General features: G+C 45.7%; 1 protein-coding gene across 1 annotated transcript in view; it reads right to left on the reverse strand.

Moving 5' to 3' along the window:
- The window catches only part of LOC119969114, a 358,923-nt gene that overhangs the window by 208,667 nt on the left and 128,116 nt on the right, over nucleotides 1-22,140 (reverse strand). The window contains exons 13-16 of the mRNA XM_038802328.1: nucleotides 20,138-20,183; nucleotides 18,703-18,828; nucleotides 15,290-15,361; nucleotides 14,368-14,473 (exon numbers count right to left, since the gene is read on the reverse strand). Of these exons, the coding sequence (XP_038658256.1) occupies nucleotides 14,368-14,473; nucleotides 15,290-15,361; nucleotides 18,703-18,828; nucleotides 20,138-20,183 (350 nt within the window). The remainder of the gene's footprint in view (nucleotides 1-14,367; nucleotides 14,474-15,289; nucleotides 15,362-18,702; nucleotides 18,829-20,137; nucleotides 20,184-22,140) is intronic.

Here is a 22,140-nt window from a genome sequence, read left to right on the forward strand (position 1 = left end):
ATACCGTACACACCCCTGTCTGGATCAACGGGGCCGAGGTGTAGATGGTTGACAGCTTTAAATTCTTAGGGGTGCATATCACCAAAAATCTGTCCTGGTCCACCCACATCAACGCTACCACCAAAAAGGCACAGCAGCGCTTATACTTCCTCAGGAAACTAACAAAATTCGGCATCTCCACACTGACTCTTACCAACTTTTACAGATGCACGATAGAAAGCATCCTATCAACATATATGCTCCGAATTGGGACGACGTGGAATTTATGAGGCGGGTGTTAGGTAAGGTCCTAGACTTAGAGCCACATAATCTGATCATGGGAGGGGACTTCAACACAGTCATTGACCCGGAATTGGACCGGTCAAAATCCAGGACAGGGAGGAGGCCGGCTGCGGCAAAGGAATTGAAGGGTTTTATGGAACAGATGGGGGGAGTAGACTCTTGGAGGTTTGCACAGCCGAGGACTAAGGAGTTTTCCTTTTTTTCACATGTCCATAAGGTATACTTTCGCATCGACTTTTTTGTTCTGAGCAGGGCGCTAATACCGAAGGTGGTGGATACTGAGTATTCGGCAATTGCAGTGTCTGATCATGCCCTGCACTGGGTGGATCTACGGGTTAGTGTAGAGAGAGGGCAACGCCCGCTGTGGAGACTGGATGTGGGGTTGCTAGAGAATGAAGCGACCTGTGGGCAGGTTAACAAGTCCATTCAGAACTACCTGGAAACAAATGATACGGGGGAGGTCTCTGCAGCAACGGTCTGGGACGCTTTGAAGGCAGTAGTCAGCTTGGTATGGAGCCTGCTCTGCTAAAGACGGCAGGAAACTACAAAAAGTCGTGAATGTAGCCCAGTCCATCACGCAAACCAACCTCCGATCCATTGACTCTATCTATAATTCCCGCTTCCTCAGAAAGGCAGCCAGCATAATTAAGGACCCCACGCACCCCGTACATACTCTCTTCCACCTTCTTCCGTCAGGAAAAAGATACCAAAGTTTGAGGTCACGTTCCAACTGACTCAAGAACAGCTTATTCCCTACTGCCATCAGACTTTTGAATGGACCTACCTCGTATTAAGATCTTTTCTCTACACCTTGCTATAACTGTAACATTATATTCTGCAGTCTCTTCTTCCTTCCCGTGCATTGTTTGTACAGCATGCAAGAAACAATACTTTTCACTGTATACTAATACATGTGACAAATCAAAGGGGAATTCATCTTGATACGGGACAACAGAGAAAAGGAGTAATGGGCTGAGAGGGATAGATTAGTGGAGGAGATACTCCAGCTGGACAGGAGATACTCGGAGGCCCCGGATGCGGGGCAACTCAGGGAGCAGCGGAGGCTACAGGTGGAGTTTGGCTGTTGACCTCAGGGAAAGCAGTGGAACAGTTGAGGAAGGCGGGGGAGGGGGGGCTATGAGTATGGGAAAAGGCAAGTAGAATGTTGGCGCACCAGCTCAGGAAAAGAGAGGCGGCCAGGGAGAGAGGTACAGTAAAGACTAGAGACGGGAATACTGTCCTGGACCCAGTGGGGATGAACGAGGTGTTTAAGGACATTTACAGTAAATTATAGGAGTCTGAACTCCCGGCTGGGGTGGAGGGGATGAGGCAATTTCTGGATCAGTTGAGGTTCCCGAGGGTGGAGGGGGACCTGGTGGAGGGGCTGGGTGCCCCAATTGAGATTGAGGAAATAATCAAGCGGCTGGAAGGCATGCAGTCGGACAAGGCCCCGGGGCCTGACGGCTACCCGGTGGAATTCTATAAGAAGTTTTCAGAGATATTGAGCCCACGGCTGGTGAGGACATTTAACAAAGCAAGAGATAAGGGAGTCCTCCCCTCAACAATGTCACAGGCCTCGATTTCATTAATCCTGAAACGGGAGAAGGATCCGGAGCAATGCGGGTCATACAGGTCAATTTCTCTACTGAATGTGGATGCCGAACTGCTGGCTAAGATACTGGCCACAAGGATAGAGGACTGCGTCCCGGGGGTGATACGAGAAGACCAGACGGGATTTGTTAAGGGCAGGCAACTCAAGGCCAATGTTCAACGGCTTCTAAATATTGTTATGATGCCCTCAGAAGGAGGGGAGGTGGAGGTGGCGGTCGCGATGGATGCGGAGAAGGCTTTTGATCCGGTGGAGTGGAAATACCTGTGAGAGGCGCTGGGAAGGTTTGGGTTTGGTGAGGGCTTTATTGACTGGGTGCAGTTGCTCTATCAGGCACCAGTGGCTAGTGTGCATACGAACTGCTGAGGCTGGGGTATTTTAAACTACACCAAGGGACGAGGCAAGTGTGCTCCCTTTCCCCATTGCTGTTTGCTCTGGCCATAGAGCCATTGGCCACGGTGTTAAGAGCCTTGAGGAACTGGAAAGGGCTGGTTCGGGTGGGGGTGGAGCACCAGGTCTCGCTCTACGCATATGACCTGCTCTTTTACATTGCGGACCCGTTGGAGGCGATGGGGAAAGTAATGCGAATCTTGGGGGAATTTGGCAATTTCCAATATCTTCCCCTCTCCCACCCAGGTACTGGAAATTACTCTATCCTGTATCCCCCGGGTCGCAGCAGCGGAAAGGCCGTCACCTGTTTTGTCAGGAAGTCTCGCACCTGCAAATACCTAAAACCATTCCGAACATGGGTAAAAGCGAGATGTTTGCGATCCAGGCAAGAGGGCAGGAGAAGAGACTGGGAGAGCTGCGACTTAGAATGGTAGCCACTTAGAATGGTAGAATCCAGGTGGCCCGGAAATGGGAGGTCCTACACAAGTTAAACCTACCCTGGTTGGGAGAACAAGTGGAAGGGGACTTTAAGAGAAGGGACATGTTCCCGCTGTCACTGGCGGGGAGGGGACAGACCGTGAAAATTATGGTCGTTCCAAATTTCTGTTTGTCTTTCAGTGCCTCCCCATCTTCATCCCCAAAGCCTTTTTCAAGTGGGTGAATAAGATTATTTTGGGCTTTGTGTAGGCGCGTAAAACCCCGCAAGTCAAGAAAGTGGTGCTGGAGTGCAGTCGGGGGGAGGGTGGGTTGGCGCTGCCAAACTTCTGCAATTACTACTGGGCGGCTAATATAGCCATGTTTAGGAAGTGGGTAGTGGGGGAGGGGTCGGCACGTGAGCGGATGGAGGCGGTGTCATGTAAAGACACCAGTTTTGGAGCATTGGTAGCGGCACCTCTGCCGTTCTCGCCGGCCCGATACTCCACAAGTCCAGTGGTAGTGGCGGCTCTGAGGGCAATGGAGAAGATATATAAGCGAGTGGAGGGAGCATCGATTTGGACCCTGATTTATAATAACCACAGGTAGGCTAGATGGCGGATTCCGGAGTTGGCAGAGGGCAGGGATTGGAATGATCGGGAATCTATTTATGGACGGGAGCTTTCCCAGCTTGAATGCTTTGGAGGATAAATTTAAATTGCCAGTAGGGAATGGTTTTAGGTATTTGCAGGTGCGAGACTTCCTGACAAAACAGGTGACGGCCTTTCCGCTGCTGCGACCCGGGGGATACAGGATAGAGTAATTTCCAGTACCTGGGTGGGAGAGGGGAAGGTATTGGATATTTACCAGGAGCTTTCGGAGGCGGAGGAAACACAGTGGGCAAGTGGGAGGACAAGGAAGGAGGCAAGATAGAGGTGGGTCTATGGGCGGATGTCCTAAGCAGGATTACTACCTCCTCATCATGCACCAGGCTTAGCCTGATGCAATTTAAGGTAGTCCCCCGGGCACAAATGACAGCGGCTAGGATGAGTAAGTTCTTCGGGTTGAGGATAGGTGTGCGAGGTGTGCAGGAAGCCCAGCAAATCATGTCCACATGACTGGGCATGGCCGAAGTTTAAGGGTTTTGGCAGGATTTTGCTAAAGTAATGTCCACGGTACTAAAAACACGGGTGGTGCCGAGTCCGGAGGTAGCGATCTTTGGAGTGTCGGAAGATCCGGGAGTTCAGGGGGCGAAAGAGGCCGACATGCTGGCCTTTGCCTCCCTGGTAACCCTGAGACGGATCTTGTTAATGTGGAGGGATTCAAAGCCCCCGAGTGTAGAGACCTGGGTTAGTGACATGGCTGGGTTTCTCAGTCTCGAGAAAATTAAATTTGCTTTAAGAGAGTCAATGTTAGGGTTCTCCCGAAGGTGGCAGCCGTTCGTCAACTTTCTTTGGGGAAAATGAAAATGTCAGCAGATGCAGTATTCCGGGGGGGGGGGGGGGGTTTATGTCACTGTTATAAAAAATTTCATATACCTTAATAAAATATTATTTAAAAAAAAGAAACCACCCTATCTGGCTGCATCACAGCCTAGTATGGCAACTGTTCAGCCCAAGACTGCAAGAAACTTCAGAGAGTCGTGAACATAGCCAGTCTATCACATGAACCTGCCTCCCGTCCATTGACTCCATCTACACCCCCTGCTGCCTAGGGAAAGCGGCCAGCATAATCAAAGACCCCTCCCACCCGGCTTACTCACTCTTCAAACTTCTTCCATCGGTCAGGAGATACAAAAGTCTGACTACGCATGAACAGATACAAAAACAGCTTCTTCCCCGCTATTACCAGACTCCTAAATTATCCTCTTATGGACTGACCTGATCAATACTACACTCCTGTAAGCTTCACCCGATGCCGGTGTCTATGTATTTACATTGTGTACCTTGTGTTGCCCTATTATGTATTTTCTTTTTATTTTCTTTTATTTTCATTTACTAAATGATCTGTTGGAGTTGCTTGCAGAAAAATACTTTTCACTCTACCTCGGTACACGTGACAATAAACCAATCCAAATGCATCTTGGCTCCTGTCATGCAAGTCTTTGGAGCTCACTTTGATGAACTGCGAGGAAGAGGCGGTGCAGGAGGGAATCTTTGCAATCGATAGAGCACTTTCCCTAGTAAGGGCCTGCCTTCGATTAGTTGATATCCTGCAGTGTGGTGCATTATCTATCCTAATGGGTTTGGGAAATAGGGATATGGCAAGGTGTGTCCCTGAGCCCGGGCTCTGGTGAGAAGTGGGAGGCAAGCTCCCGCTTTGAGTTTGAAAATCTGCTGCTATTCCTTAGTAATTTTGATCTGGAGGCTGGGCATATCAAGTTCAATTGAGTACAGTGTATTCGGTCTTTGAGGCCTGGGGTCAGTTGAAATGAATGAAAATCGCTTATTGTCACGAGTAGGCTTCAATGAAAAGCCCCTAGTCGCCACATTCCGGTGCCTGTTCGGGGAGGCTGGTACGGGAATTGAACCGTGCTGCTGGCCTGCCTTGGTCTGCTTTAAAAGCCAGCGATTAAGCCCAGTGTACTAAACCAGCACATACCATCCCCAACCATTGACCCTATATTATCCTGTGCTCAATGCTCACCGTGAGGGGTTGGAGGTGGCCAATTGTGTTGTGCCATTCCCCAGGCCACTGCCGAGGCTATGGGTCACTTGACTGTTGGGGTGTTGGTAGTGAAGGTGCTTTGTTCGTGGTATCCTTGAGAGATCCAGAGTGCTGGATGATCCTGTCATGACGTTTGTCTTCTCAAGCAACATAGATGGTGCTATTACCCTGCATTTTTTCAGTAATCCTAGACATTACTCCCTTGTGATTATGTTGTTGATTATTTATCGTTGTCTTTTTTCCTGCAAGCGTGTGCAAGGTGAACACGAGGGTGATAATTGCATGTTATCCTGTTCCAGAAAAAGCCATATCGAGTCAGTTATGTGAAATGTGGTCTGTGCACTATTTTACTCCTTTTTTATTATGTGTAGGAATCCTTGTGGTTATGGGAACGGAGTGCTTTTGGTCACCCATTATCTTGTCTGTAATGAAGGTGAATGGAGCCACAGCACTGTGAACGGTGGTTATTTAAGTCCTCACTCATATTAAAGATAGCCCCCCAGTGTTGGTCCTTTGTTTTCTTGTTATTTTGAATTTAAGAATCCATGCTCATCTCCTTCGATTACCTGGGCAGATTATGTACCCTGGGAGGACCGGACTCGTTCTGACTTTTCCTTGAGGTTGGAGTGTTTTATTGGGGCGTCTTTTTTCTTTGGAGATATTAGAATAAGAAGTTGAGTAAATGGTCTTCTTCGATGGCGCTTTCAGGAGTGTCCTCGTGTGCGGTTGGGCCTTCTATGTGGAAGCAATGTTTGTGTCTGTTACATTAGTGCACAGGTAAGAAATTGGTCGGCGAGTACCTCTTTCTTCTACCTTTTCTGGCTTGTTTTGACATTGAAGGCTAGGTAGGAAACATGCAGAGTGAAAACTAAAGATTAGTTAAATTAAAAACAAATTGAAAATCTAATGAAATAAAATAGGGATGCAAGGCCAGGCGATGTGTTGTAGCTACAGCATGTAGGAGCTGGTCGATCCCACTGTGGTTCATAGTGACCACATCTGTAGCAAATGTTGGCTGCTCGAGGAACTACAGCTTGGAGTGAATGAATTTGAGTCTGAACGTCAGACATTGTAACACATCAGTGAGGGGGAGGCATTACCTGGACACTGTGTTTCAGGAGGCAGTCACACCCCCTAGATTAATTACTGCAAATTTAGTTAATGGTCAGGGACAGGAGGGTGTGACTACACATGTGGCAGATAGTGGGAGCGAAGAAGTAGCACTGCAGGAGCCTTAGCTTCTGCCCTTGTTCAACATATTTGAGATTCTTGCTCCCTGCGTATATGGAAGCGAAGACTGTAGGGAGGATGAGCAGACTGACAATAGCATCGTGGTACAGGGAGGCATTCAAGTGGAGGAGGAAAAGAGAAATGTAGTTGTAGTCGGGGATCGTACAGCTCGGGGAATATACACGTCTCTGTAGCCAGGTGTCCCGAAGACTGTGTTACCTAGCTGGTGTGAGGGTTAAAGATACGTCCATCTCTGCTCCAGGGAAACTTTTAAAAATAAATTTAGAATATCCAATTAATTTTTTCCAATTAAGGGGTAATTTAGCGTGCCCAATCTACCTACCCTGCACATCTTTGGGTTGTGGGGGCAAAACCCACGCAAACATGGGGAGAATGTGCAAACCCCACACGGACAGAGACCCAGAGCCAGGACTGAACCTGGGACCTTGGCGTCGAGGGGCATCAGGGCTAACCCACTGCGCCACCGTGCTGCCCCAGCTCCAGGGAAACTTGGGAGTGAAAGGGAAAGATCCAGTTGTTATGGTCCATGTAGGTACCAACGATTTAGTTAGAACGAGGAAAGAGGTTCTGCAAAGGAAATAAGAGCAGCCTGGTGCTTAGTTAAAAAGTAGAACCACTGAGATAGGACTCTGCAAATGCGGCGAGTCGTAAAGGCTGCTGTGAAACTGGCCGTGTTTCACGGCAGCCTCCGCGCCCCCTCCCGGGACCCGATTCTCCCCCCCGGGCGGGGCTAGTAGCGGGGCCCCGTGAAGCACGGCATCGCGGGCTTAGCGACCGTCGCTAAGTCCGCGCGCCAAGCGTCACGCCGGCTGACGCGCACGATGACGTTAGCAGCACATGCGCGGGTTGGACGGCTCCAAACCGCGCATGCGTGGATGACGTCATCACGCAGACGCGTCAAACCCACGCATGCGCGGGCCGTCATGCCCCTCAGCCGCCCCGCGGACTGATCCTGAAGAACAAATAGTGCGCGGGTATCAGACCCGCTGCCGCGATCGGTGCCCACCGATCGCAGGCCCATGCCACAGCCGTGCTAATCGGTGCCATGGTTGTCCGGGACGGGCACTTTGCAGCTGTTTTCACGAACGCTGAAAGCAGGTGTGATCGCGGCCGTGAAAACGGCCGTAAACTCCGCGGTATTCGGCCCATCGGCCTGCGGAGAATCGCTGTTCGCCGTAAAAAACGGCGAGCAGCGATTCGTGCCGGGGGGCGGCCGGGGAGAATAGCGGGAGGCCGTGAAAATTGTCGGGAAGGCCCTCCCGCTATTCTCCGACCCGTCGTGGGCAGCGGAGAATCGCGCCCATAATCTCTGGATTTCTACCTGAGCATAGAGTCAATAAGTTTGAAGAACTAAATGCATGGCTCAAAGATTGGTGTGGGAGAAATGGGCTCATGTGCATGGATATTAGCCCCAGTGCTGGGGAAAGAAGGAGATGCTCCGTTGGGATGAGCTCCACTTGAATCATTCCGGAACCAGTGCCTTGGCAAATCAAATAACTAGGGCTGTAGATAGGCTTTAAACTAAATCATGGGGAGGATTCAATCTCACGGAAATTTTAAAAAATCAAAAGTGTAAGAAGGTAGGAGTGCAGGTTAATGATGAGGTTAATTGGGACTTCCAGTGACAGCTAGGTGCTGAGCAGACGCGGGAAAGATAGCTCTCCTCTTGGAAACTTTAAATTAGGCACTTTTAGCCCCAAAATAGGCCACTAAACCTGCCGTTCTGAGGGCGATCGGCAGCGACTCAATTGCCAGGGCGAATAGGAGTGGGGATAGCAGGCATCCCTGCCTTGTGCCCCTGTGCAGCTGGAAGTGCTGCTCTGTGCCTCAATGAGGTATTTCCACTTGACTCTATCAAAGGCCTTTTCTGCATCCAGGGAGACAATCATTTAGAACATAGAACATAGAACAATACAGCGCAGTACAGGCCCTTCGGCCCTCGATGTTGCACCGACATGGAAAAAAACTAAAGGCCATCTAACCTACACTATGCCCTTATCATCCATATGCTTATCCAATAAACTTTTAAATGCCCTCAATGTTGGCGAGTTCACTACTGTTGCAGGTAGGGCATTCCACGGCCTCACCACTCTTTGCGTAAAAAACCCACCTCTGACCTCTGTCCTATATCTATTACCCCTCAATTTAAGGCTATGTCCCCTCGTGCTAGCCACCTCCATCCGCGGGAGAAGGCTCTCGCTGTCCACCCTATCTAACCCTCTGATCATTTTGTATGCCTCTCTTAAGTCACCTCTTAACCTTCTTCTCTCTAACGAAAACAACCTCAAGTCCATCAGCCTTTCCTCATAAGATTTTCCCTCCATACCAGGCAACATCCTGGTAAATCTCCTCTGCACCCGTTCCAAAGCTTCCACGTCCTTCCTATAATGAGGCGACCAGAACTGTACGCAATACTCCAAATGCGGCCGTACTAGAGTTTTGTACAACTGCAACATGACCTCATGGCTCCGGAACTCAATCCCTCTACCAATAAAGGCCAACACACCATAGGCCTTCTTCACAACCCTATCAACCTGGGTGGCAACGTTCAGGGATCTATGTACATGGACACCGAGATCCCTCTGCTCATCCACACTACCAAGAATTTTACCATTAGCCAAATATTCCGCATTCCTGTTATTCTTTCCAAAGTGAATCACCTCACACTTCTCCACATTAAACTCCATTTGCCACCTCTCAGCCCAGCTCTGCAGCTTATCTATGTCCCTCTGTAACCTGCAACATCCTTCCGCACTGTCTACAACTCCACCGACTTTAGTGTCGTCTGCAAATTTACTCACCCATCCTTCTGCGCCCTCCTCTAGGTCATTTATAAAAATGACAAACAGCAACGGCCCCAGAACAGATCCTTGTGGTACGCCACTCGTAACTGAACTCCATTCTGAACATTTCCCATCACCTACCACTCTCTGTCTTCTTTCAACTAGCCAATTTCTGATCCACATCTCTAAATCACCCTCAATCCCCAGCCTCCGTATTTTCTGCAATAGCCGACCGTGGGGAACCTTATCAAACGCTTTACTGAAATCCATATACACCACATCAACTGCTCTACCCTCGTCTACCTGTTCAGTCACCTTCTCAAAGAACTCGATAAGGTTTGTGAGGCATGACCTACCCTTCACAAAACCATGCTGACTATCCCTAATCATATTATTCCTATCTAGATGATTATAAATCGTATCTTTTATAATCCTCTCCAAGACTTTACCCACCACAGACGTTAGGCTCACCGGCCTATAGTTACCGGGGTTATCTCTACTCCCCTTCTTAAACAAAGGGACCACATTTGCTATCCTCCAGTCCTCTGGCACTATTCCTGTAGCCAATGATGACCTAAAAATCAAAGCCAAAGGCTCAGCAATCTCTTCCCTGGCTTCCCAGAGAATCCTAGGATAAATCCCATCAGGCCCCGGGGACTTATCTATTTTCACCTTGTCCAGAATTGCCAACACTTCTTCCCTACGCACCTCAATGCCATCTATTCTAATAGCCTGGGTCTCAGCATTCTCCTCCACAATATTATCTTTTTCTTGAGTGAATACTGACGAAAAGTATTCATTTAGTATCTCGCTTATCTCTTCAGCCTCCACACACAACTTCCCACCACTGTCCTTGACTGGCCCTACTCTTACCCTAGTCATTCTTTTATTCCTGACATACCTATAGAAAGCTTTTGGGTTTTCCTTGATCCTACCTGCCAAAGACTTCTCATGTCCCCTCCTTGCTCGTCTCAGCTCTCTCTTTAGATCCTTCCTCGCTTCCTTGTAACTATCAAGCGCCCCAACTGAAACTTCACGCCTCATCTTCACGTAGGCCTCCTTCTTCCTCTTAACAAGCGATTCCACTTCTTTGGTAAACCACGGTTCCCTCGCTCGACCCCTTCCTCCCTGCCTGACTGGTGTTCTCTCTCTGGATGGGGTCATTATCCCGATCAGCAGGCGCCTGATGTTCGCTGTTAGCTGTCTACCCGTGGCAAAGTCCGTCTGGCCTTCTGCGACCACTTCTGGTACGCAGTTCTCCAATTACCTGGCCAGGATTTTTGCGAGTATCTTCACATCTACATCAAGCAGCGAGATGGATCTGTAGGATCCACATTCGGTTGGGTCTTTGTCTTTCTTGGGTATCACCGATATAGTGGCTTCTGCTAGGGCTGGAGACAAGGTGCCCATTGCTAACGAGTCTGCAAACATCTCCTACAGGTGTGGGGCCAGTGCTACTGCAAATCTTTTGTCGAAGTCTGCCGGGAACCCATCAGGTCCTAAAGCCTTCCTCGTCTGCTTGAAGCTGATGCTCTCCATGACTTCTCCCAGTTCTAGTGGTGCTTCCAGCCCCCTCCTCCTATCTTTCTCCATGACTGGCATGTCCAGTACATCGAGGATCTGTTTCATCCCAGAGTCAGCGCAGAGGGGTTCAGAGGTGTACATCCCCCAGTAGAAGGCCTCGAATGCTTCACTGACCTTTTTTGATTCAGCTACGAGTCTGCCACTGTTACGCACTACCTGCGCTATTCCCTTATGGCTGCCTACTTTCTCAGCTGGTGAGCCAACAGGCTGCTGGCTTTTTCTTCATGCCTGTAGAAGGTTCCAGTGTCTGGTGGAGTTGGTGCACCGCTTTCCTGCTGGACAGCAGATTAAAACCCATTTTAGCTTCTTCCTCTCCGCCAGAAGCTCTACGGTCAGGGTCTTGGAGTACCATCTATCTACCTCCAGTATTGAGTCGGCCAGTCATAGCCTAGCTGCACCCTCCTCCCCTGTCCCTGCATGCTTTGTAAGCAATAATCTCTCCCCTGATCACAGCCTTCAGCACCTCCCAGAACATGGAGGGCGAGACCTCACTATTCTGGTTTTTAGTTGTGTACTCGTCTTTGGCCTGTTATATTTTTCGGTTCAGTATTTTATACAATTCTCTGCAGTCAGCTCTCATTCATCTCCCATTAATGCTGCAATTTCTTTTGAATTGTTGATTCACTGCAAGACTACAGATTTTTCAGAAAGCTTTTGATAAAGTCCCACATAAGAGGTTAGTGTGCAAAATTGATGTACATGGGATTGGGAGTCATATTTTGGCATAGATTGAGAATGAGTTATCAGACAAGAAACAAAGTAGGAATAAAGATGGCAGGCGGTGACCAGTGAGCTATCACAAGAATCAGTGCTTAAGCTCAAACTATTCACAATTATAAATGATTTGGATGAGGGAACCAAATGTAATATTTCCAAGTTTACTGACGACACAAAGCCAGGTGGGAATGGGAGTGGTGTAGATGGTGTAAAGCGATTTAAGCGATGTAAAGCGATTTAGACGGTGCAAAGTGATTTCGACGATGTGAAGCGATTTAGACATGTTGAATGAGCAAATACAAGGCAGATGCAGTATAATAACAATGATAAGTGTGAAATTAACCACTTCGGAAGAAAAAACAGAATGGCAGAGTATTATTTAAATGGTGATAAATTGGCAAATGTTAATGTACAACAGGGTCGGAGTTTCCTTTAACATTCATCAATAAGAGCAAGCGTGCATGTGCAGCAAGTAGTTAGGAAGGTAAATGGGGCAGCACGGTGGCGCAGTGGGTTAGCCCTGCAGCCTCACGGCGCCGAGGTCCCAGGTTCGATCCCGGCTCTGGGTCACTGTCTGTGTGGAGTTTGCACATTCTCCCCGTGTTTGCGTGGGTTTCACCCCCACAACCCAAAGATGTGCAGGGTAGGTGGATTGGCCACGCTAAATTGCCCCTTAATTGGAAAAAATGAATTGGATACTCTAAATTTATAAAAAAAAATAAAAATAAAAAAAATAAAAAGGAAGGTAAATGTATGTTGGCCTTCATTGCATAAGGATTGGAGTACATGAGCAAGGATGCCTTACTGAGACCACACCTGGAGTACTGTGTGCAGTTTTGGTCTCCTTGCTGAAATGGCAGGCTTGTCACATCAGAGATTTGGTCGGGGAGGCCTGTATATAATTCTGATAGGGCTGGACAGACTGAATGCAGTGATGTTCCCCCTGGTTGTGTGGTCCAGAACAAGTTTCAGGATTCAGGATTTAGAATGGAGATGAGGAGAAATTCCTTCATTCAGAGGACGGTGAACCTGTGGAATTCTCTACTATAGAAGGCTGTGGAGGCTAAGTCAGTGAATATATTTTGAGGAAATACATTTCTAGACACTAAACGCATAAAGAGGTATTGGGGGGGGGGGGGGGGGAGAGAGAGAGAGAGAGAGAGAGAGAGAGAGAGAGAGAGAGAGAGAGAGAGGAGGAGAGCAGGAGTATGGCGTGGAGATAGAGGATCAGACACGATCATATTAAATGGCTGAGCAGAGGCAAGGGGCCGAATGAACCGCTGCCACTCCCATTGTCCACATTTCCTATTTTCTCATGTTTTAAACTATATTCCATATTACACTATGAACACAGCATATTATCCTATGTTCAAAGCATTTATGTGCTCCAGGACAACAGAGCATTGATTGTCAAAAGAATGATGGTTAATTGACAGTGTTAAAATCCCAACTGCTTTTTTGCTGGATCTTTTTAAAAAGTTGTCAGCTTGTGCAGGTTCTCTTTCCCAAGCCGAAAGATTTATTCTGCACATCTTTAAGATGGAGAAGATGGACCTGAGTGATTCCTTTCTCCACCTCCGGTACATCAAAGGTGCATTACATAAATGAATAAAATAGATATATTGATTACATCGCTCTGCTGTGTGTCTGTGAGATGGTCAGCTTCTGTCTCATTCCCATATTGTCAACAAGCCTTCCTTGATCTCATCAGACACTCTACCATTCAGTTGCATCTCCACCACTATCCCAAACTGCCATATTAGGACATTATAGTCTGAATGAAGTCGTCATTTCATTCTGGTCCCTTACATATATCAACATGGGTGTAACTATCTTTTTACAACAATTTTTTTTTTACTAGCGTTAAATTAGAAGAAAATAACTCTAAGTATGGCACATACGTAGAAAACTAAGTCCCTCAGCATAGAACAGAGTTAGCTGAGATTTATCTTTTGCTTTGTTAAGCATCAGTTCTCGCACTTGATTTTCACTCAGGAAATGCAGCTATCAATTTTTTCCTTCCTGTTTTTAATTAACTGGGGTGCATCCGTCACACTCAATGTCCAAAGTATATTAGAGTATAATTTTATATTTTTATCTTCTGAGCAGCCATCAGGATTTCACATGCAACTGCCAATTGACAAAGTTCCCAATTTCTGTTTAATCCGTAACTCACCTCAATATCTGCCCTTTAAAAACAAGACAAAGTGGTATGGTATAAGGCCATGCTAGCTGAAACACAGACTCATTTTATCAGATTATACCATGTAATGCACAAATCATTAATGAGTGTCGTTAGGAAACTGCGCAGTATTCAATTCAATGTCATGGGGCAGCTACTCATTCATTTTCAGAAAATATGGGAAGAAAATCCACAGAAGTTAAAATATAAAAATAATTGAAAACAGGATGCAGAATTTTGAAACATTGCATCAGGTGGAGTCAATGCTCATGTATTCTGAAGCTGTCCATGAAAAAAAAAATCAAACCCAGGAAGCAGGAGCAGAATAACAGAACAAATGGGGAGATCTACAAGTCTTTCAATTATTCGCCCAATTTCAAACAACAGTGCATATAATCACACAAATCAATCTGAGCCAAGGTGAGCATTAGTCACAAAATAAAGACTCAACATGTGACTTCATAACATTTAAAATAAATACTGCTTACTTAAACAGGGAACTGTTTGATACAGATTGTGCTTTGGTTTCTTCAGAAATCATGACCTTTTTTGAAATTTCTTCTTCACTGTCACGCTGAAATTTCTCCTCATCTTCTATGTATAAAAAGACATATAGCATTCATTAGAGATATTGAGCAATAAATCTTAATATCTGTGTACCGCTGAAAGGAATGTGAAACATCTTTTAGTTCTCACAGACAAGGAACTGACTTCCATGTTAACAAGAAGAATTTTTGATATGGTACCATGAATATAAAATCTATTTTTGACTGTAGGCAGCACATATGGATAGGTGTATGCACACAAATAAGGAGTTATTAGCCTTGGTCCAGTGAATCAAAACTCATCCCAGAGACTTCCGTGCATACTTCAGTACATTATTGAGAAGTGTTATACTGTCAGAGGGCTCAAACTGCCTTCCCAGCTGAATGTAAAAGTTCCTTTAGCACTATTTTGATGAACACCAGGTGAAATCTCCCCGGTGTCCTGGCCAATATTTGCCCAACTATCAAGAGAATCCATCTGATCATTCAACATTTTTTTGTGTGGAAATTGGCCACGTTTCCTACATTACAGCAGTGACAACACTTCAAAAAATATTTCATTGTGAAAATGCTAAAGCTAAAGTTCCTTGACTGCCTTGGACAGAACTTTGCCAAATGCCATATGAAAGGCTGAAATGAATGCAAGTTCCGGTTTTTATGAACACAAAAACAAGAGGCATTGGGATGCATATTTTCCCATAAAGTTAATCATATACAGAAACAGTGAAAAATGCTAGAAATTTAAAATGAAATGCTCTCCTAATCACAGTGCCCTCCCCGCCTCTCCCACACAATACTGGGTCTTTACTGCTGGGCTTAATTTAATACCAATGAAGTACAAGAAAATAAAGTGTTTGGCCTCTACCTGTTGTATCAAATGAAAGTGGGGAGCCCTGGATTCCTGCTTCTTTGAGTAAAATCATAGCCTTCAAGTATTCTGCAGGAAATAAACATGTTTTGAAATAGATCATGAAGACAGATAGCCAGAAGAATTTCTTCAATTTACTCACAGAATAATAAAGAAATTCATGGACCAACCTTCTATACTGATGGACACATGGAGAAATTGAATTTCTTGTGGCAAGGAAGAAGTACAAGCTCCATTTAACTCAGCAATTTAAGAAATTAGAAATTAAGTTTCAAAAGAACAAGAATGACAAACTCAAAAATACAACTGAGCTTTAAACATTTTCCATATCACAACGTTTGTAAGGGGGACAAAGGTCTTGAAACAAAGAATTCAGCATTTTTCAAACCAGACTTTGTCCCCAAATCTCACTGTGATCTACTCAAAGCCACTCAGTTGGGCAATCTGCAGGGACGAATCCAGGAATAGTCATTGACGTCACTCTGTGATTAGCTGTCAAGAGGTGCCGCTGTCCCACTCCCTAAAAAGTAAGGGTTTCACACTTGCAAAGCTGCACAGTTCAAAAGTTTACAAATTATATTGAAATTAGGTTTACCCAGCTAAACGCTGTTGAGATGGGCAGCACGGTGGTGCAGTGGTTAGCACTGCCGCCTTACGGCCCCAGGTTCGATCCCGGCCCCGGGTCACTGTCCTTGTGGAGTTTGTACATTCTCCCCTTGTCTGTGTGGGTCTCACCCCCACGACCCAAATGTACAGTAGGTGGATTGGCCACGCTAAATTGCCCCTTAATTGGAAAAAAAATTTCAAAAAAATACGACAACCATTCTTGAACAAATAATCTTTCCCAACCCCTATCCACTGATGGTGTCTTAATCTTCTCTACTGATGGCATCTCAATCTTCTTCTTCGGCGATCACTTGCTAACAGGTATGATCATCCACCTAAGAAACTGATACTGGTCATGGGTTCTTGCATGGCTGCTGAGCCCCATCTTAGAGCCTCATCTCCAACTGCACACTTGGCAGGTGTTTCTGGGAGGCGGGTTTCACCCTTGGACTCAAGATCACTGGTATTCTTTCTCAGGCTCCTTTTCCGGATCTCCTCTTGCCGTCGGGTGTTCTCCAAGAATTATGTCCCGTCAGTCAAGAAGTTCCTACAAGTAAATCAGGCAGTAACGTCTATGTTGCATTTCTCGGTAAGTCTTCAGGGTGTGTTTGAAGCGCTTCCTTGTCCTCTTTTGTTCAGGAGCCTTCCCTGAGATGGGCAAAGATGATTTGCTTTAGTAGTGGAGACTCTGGCATCCTAAGCACATGGCCAGCCCAGCGGAATTGGTTTCAGATGACCATGGCCTCAATGGTGGTGCTCTTGGTTCCTTCAAGGACAGCCTGTTAGTACGCCTGCCCTCCCAGCTGATGCAGAGATACTGTAACATCACATGTATCACACTCATTGCCCCGAGGGCTTAGCAGGTTCGCACTTCAAATATCCGAAAGTGGCAGTTTTCAGTGTATCAGACCAGCCATATCTCTTTACGGGGAGGAGGGCGGACGGCCTTGCCTTTGCCTCCATGATCGCCCGCCATAGAATCCTGCTTGGCTGGTGGTCAGCAACACCACCTAAAGCTACAAACTGGCTGTCCGACCTATTAGAATTTCCCCAAATGGAAAAAATCAAATTCACCATCCGTGGGTCGGAAGAGGGCTTCCACTAAACATGGGGGGGGGTTGTTGGGTTACGGGTACAGGGTGGATACGTGGGTTTGAGTAGGGTGATCATGGCTCGGCACAACATTGAGGGCCGAAGGGCCTGTTCTGTGCTGTACTGTTCTATGTTCTATGGGAGCCATTCACCTGACTGTTTCGAGATCTGTTTGTGGCGAACACATGAATAAATAAGTAGCCAGGGAGAAGTAGCCAGGACAAGACAGAAAGAGGAAAGCGAGGGAAGGTCCGGGTTGAAAGGGGGGGGGGGGGGGGGGGGGGAAGCAAGGTGAGGTAGAAAAACCCAGCAAGAAAAAAAGGGGGGCAGCAGTGAAGAAGGGGTGGGAAGGGAGGGAGGGGTAGAACAAAAAATGGAAGCCAAAAGGTAGAACAGATAAGAGAACAAAACGGGGAGGGGACAGCACAGGGGAAGACAACAGTGGCAGCAACCAGAGCATGGCGAGAGAACGTGAAGAAAAACAGGAAGAGGAAACAAGCAATGGCCGATGCCAACGCAATTGTACAAAAGAATGTAAAAAGCATTAGGGGGCCCCAGTTAGATGATCGGTAAAAGGAGAGAATAGAAGAGAGGGGAGAACAGACCCCTCCCGCCCGGTTATATTTCCTAGAGCCTATGAGTTTTGCTTTGCAAGGTATATACCTGTATCAGGGCAGCACGGCAGCATAGTGGTTAGCACTGTGGCTTCACAGCGCTAGGGTCCCAGGTTCGATTCCCCGCTGGGTCACTGTCTGTGCGGAGTCTGCACGTTCTCCCCGTGTCTGCGTGGGTTTCCTCCGGGTGCTCCGGTTTCCTCCCACAGTCCAAAGACGTGCAGGTTGGTGGATTGGTCTTGCTAAATTGCCCTTAGTGACCAAAATGTTAGGAGGGGATATTAGGTTACGGAGATGGGGTGGAAGTGAGGGCTTAAGGGGGTCGGTGCAGACTCGATGGGCCGAATGGCCTTTCTCTGCACTGTATGTTCTATATAACTTGTACAAATCATTTATTAAAAAAAGGAGGACATCAGAGGTGGGTGGGCGGAGGGGAGGGGGGTGCTGGGAGGATTGTACGCCGAGTCAGATGGCAACAGACTGTTAATAGAGAAACCTAAGAAGAAGCCGTTTTGTACTGTGCAATAAGTGAAAACGAACGGCAATGTATATAATTTTTTATAATTTTGAAAATGCCAATAAAAAGATTTAAAAAAAAAAACATATCCTTGTTATATTTAGAATGTGACCCAGTAGAACCAAATTATTTGCTGCATTGTAATAATGCTAGAAACTTATATTTTAAAAAACTGTTACATTACTGGCAGATGATCACTTACAGCATTATATTAGTCACACACCAGGTTCACTGAATGGAAGCTCATGCACAAAGCTATAATTGTGCATTAAGCTCTTAGCAGTTTCACCACCAGGAAACAATGTTTAGCAAAATCAAAATTATGTTCAACTAAGCAGTTTCATAGGTTTTCAACATTTGAATGTCCAAGAGGGTTTAAATACTTTGAAATGCCCGAAGGATGTGAAAGACACTTCGCATAAATTCAAGTTCTTCTTTTATTAGAGGCCAATAATGACTTTATGATGTTGAAGTTACAAGTTTATTACCCACAAACAATGGCAGCTTTACTGCTTATTGAGATGCAAACAGATTGAAAAATTGGAAGGTATTTGGGGAAAATACGCCATCAAACTTTTTACCTTGATCGTTTGCCGAACCATCCATGATTTTCTGTTTCAAGCAGTTTAACACATCATTGATTTGCTCAAAGACACAGTTCACATTTCCAGTGGCTTGTACTCGAGCCCAAAATGATTTTGCTTTTTCTGAGAAACAGACAGAGGAAATCAAGTTTCTAAGTACTTAGACGATAAACAACTCCAATTTTCTAAATCGGTTATAATAAAGGTACATAAAAACCAAGGTTGTGGTTGTTTGTGCAGAATGAGCCCTTATTGCTCTCAGCTACTTTGGCTGGATCAGGCAGATTGCAAATTTGTTGATGCTCAAATTTCATTTCAGGTTTTTTGGCAAAATCAATCAAACCCAACCTTGAACGGAGTGTGAAGATCTTCAGTCTACACTTGGTTAGACCCTTCCAGTATCATGCAGTCTTCTCTCCGAGTTATCATAGTATTTGCAGTGCAGAAGGAGGCCATTCGGCCCATCGAGTCTGCACCGGCTCCCGGAAAGAGCACCCTACCCAAGGTCAACACCTCCACCTTATCCCCATAACGCAGTAACCCCACCCAACACTAAGGGCAATTTTGGACTCTAAGGGCAATTTATCATGGCCAATCCACCTAACTTGCACATCTTTGGACTGTGGGGGGAAACCCACGCAGACACGGGGAGGATGTGCAGACTCCACACAGACAGTGACCCAAGCTGGAATTGAACCTGGGACCCTGGAGCTGTGACGCAATTGTGCTATCCACAAAGCTACCGCGCTGCCCTTCACAGAGTAAGTTCACAGAGATTTACAAAATTCATGCTGGACAGAAAGATTAAACAAGCTTTGGCTTTTTCCTCTAGTATGAGAAAGCTAAAAGCTTGGGGGGGGGGGGGGGGGGGGGCAGTTAATTGAAAATCAAGGAAAGAAATGATACTGTTATCTTTGCTTTAGGTGTTAACCAAGTTCTGTGATAGATTTCTTGCCTCAGTCAGACGGTTGTTGGTTCAAGTCCTAATCCAGTGTCTCAAGTGTAAAATCTAGGCTGACACAGAAGCTGAACGGGGTGCTGCACTACCAGGGGTGCCATCTTGTGGATGAAATGCCAAACCAAGATTCAGTCTGTCCCCTCAGAGGGACACAAAAGATCCCAAAAGGAACAGCAGGTGTGCTCCCCCAAAATCTTGGTCATTCAACCAACATCACGAAAAAGATTCACTCGTTATTATCACATTGCTGTAAGATCCTGTGTGCAAATTGTCTGCTGCATTTGGTGTTTTACAACAGTGATGACACCTCAAATTATCTTCCATTATCTGTAAATCCTTGGTGATGTCTAAAATTGTGGAGGCTTCTGTATAAATGCAATTTTTTCGTTTTGCCTGAGATTCATAGACTGCCATCTTATCAGTTAATAGTGCGCTACTTAAGCCTAATCACGAAGTTTGAAATGTAATACTTACTGAAAGAGGAAAGGCCCTGGAAAGGTACTTTTGGTACACTGGAATCCTAAGAAAAATTACAATGCTGGTGAATAATTCATGTTTACAAAATGTTCACTTTTTCTTCTTTCTATAATAATAATAATCTTTATTGTCACAAATAATAATCTCTATTGCCACAAGTAGGCTTACATTATATTGCAATGAAGTTACTGTGAAAAGTCCCCAGTTGCCACATTTCGCCGCCTGTTCGGGTACACAGAGAGAAAATTCAGAATGTCCAATTCACCTAAAAGCACATCTTTCGGGATTTGTGGAAGGAAACTGGAGCACCAGGAGGAAACACACGCAAACACAGGGAGAATGTGCAGACTCTGCACAGACAGTGACCCAAGCCGAAAATCGAACCTGGGACCTTGGCACTGTGAAGCAACAGTACTAACTGTTAGGCATTTAGCTGCTGTTGTATCAAAAGTCAAAGGTACTGCTCCTTTCTACAACCATCTTTTTTTCACTTCAACAGACTCTGCACAAAACTCTATCTTCACATCACCTGACACAAAGGCCACCGAAGCCCCATTACATATCAGCGTCAATTATTGGATACTTAACATAAATGAGACAACTAATTGGAATGTCTCTTAACCCATTATTTAAATGAAAACAAAATTACAAGAAACTCAAAAACACACACGCAATTGCCCCCTTCACAGAAACAAGCGCCCTTCATTAACAATATCCATAGGTTTCTGTGAACTAACCCCTCTTTTTGTAAAACAGTCCGACAATTGATAGCTATTGTCGACCCATTTAATTTTTGCTATCTCCCCTCTGTCCAACATCTGCTTCAAACTTGCAATGTCTATCCTTAACCTTTTTTCATCAACACTTTTTGTAGAGTGCATTTTCCCACGGGGATTTATTGTCAATGTGACATTCAATAGGTATATTACCCAAATCCCCCAATCCCAAAATTTCTTTAAATATCTGAGATACATAAAAGGCCATATCCACCACCTCTACAAGGCTTAACGTCTCAGCAGCCAAAGTGCTTTTGACTACTCTCCTTATTTTCTTTGTTTCCCACACAAGACAGCAACATTTACTATTGTTCCCCAAAAGGAAAACTATAAAACCTCCTGCACTTGAAACCCCATCAGATAAATTTGCATAGGACCCATCACTATAAACTATGAGGTTCAAGTGCCTACGGTCACCTAAAAGCGGGAACCTCAAAACACACTCCTGCATTTTTAGTTTGGCCAATGCTTTATTTGCTCTCATTATGACTTCCACTTTGGCATCATTCATTTTTGTACTCAACTCCAAGACATCAAAAGTCACGTCCGGTCTAGTCTGTCTACCTAATCAATTCAGTTGCCCCATTAAACTTCTCTTTTTCCATCTTTGAAACCATTATGTCTTTTACTGAAACTCGGCCACGGCTAATTGTTCTGGGCTGATGCTTTCCAAATATGATTGCTGACGTAAAGTTGCCCATAACTTGGTCTGTCCGATTTCCAGTCCAATATATTTAAATGCACCGGAAGCCTGACTTCCAACCCTGTATTCTTTCCTCGAACCACAGATTACAATAGCTTCGAAATCACTAGTCCCACCCCACAAAAAAATAATCGACATGTATCATAAAGATGCAAGAAAGATTTCCTTTATAGTGCCAGTAAAACATTGTTGGATCTGCTTTCAACTGGCAACACCCTAACTTTAACAAAACTGACCTTAGCAAAAAATACCAGACTCTAGACGCATCATTTAATTCAAATACACATTTGTTCAACTTCCAGAGTGCCCCTTCTGTGCTCGCTGACTCTTTAGGAGGACGGAGAAAAATGTCTCTCTGGAGCTGTTCCCCCTTGAAAAGGCAGCTTTTATATCTATAGATTTGCATTCCCATGCCTTTATGGCTAATAGGGACAAGAAGACCTTTAATATAACCTTTCCTACCTTAGGTGAATCTACCCTTAAATCCTGATCTTCTAAGTTTTCTTCAAATCCCCTTGCCA

The sequence above is a fragment of the Scyliorhinus canicula genome, chromosome 7 (genome assembly GCF_902713615.1).
Source record: "Scyliorhinus canicula chromosome 7, sScyCan1.1, whole genome shotgun sequence".
NCBI classification, from domain to species: domain Eukaryota; kingdom Metazoa; phylum Chordata; class Chondrichthyes; order Carcharhiniformes; family Scyliorhinidae; genus Scyliorhinus; species Scyliorhinus canicula.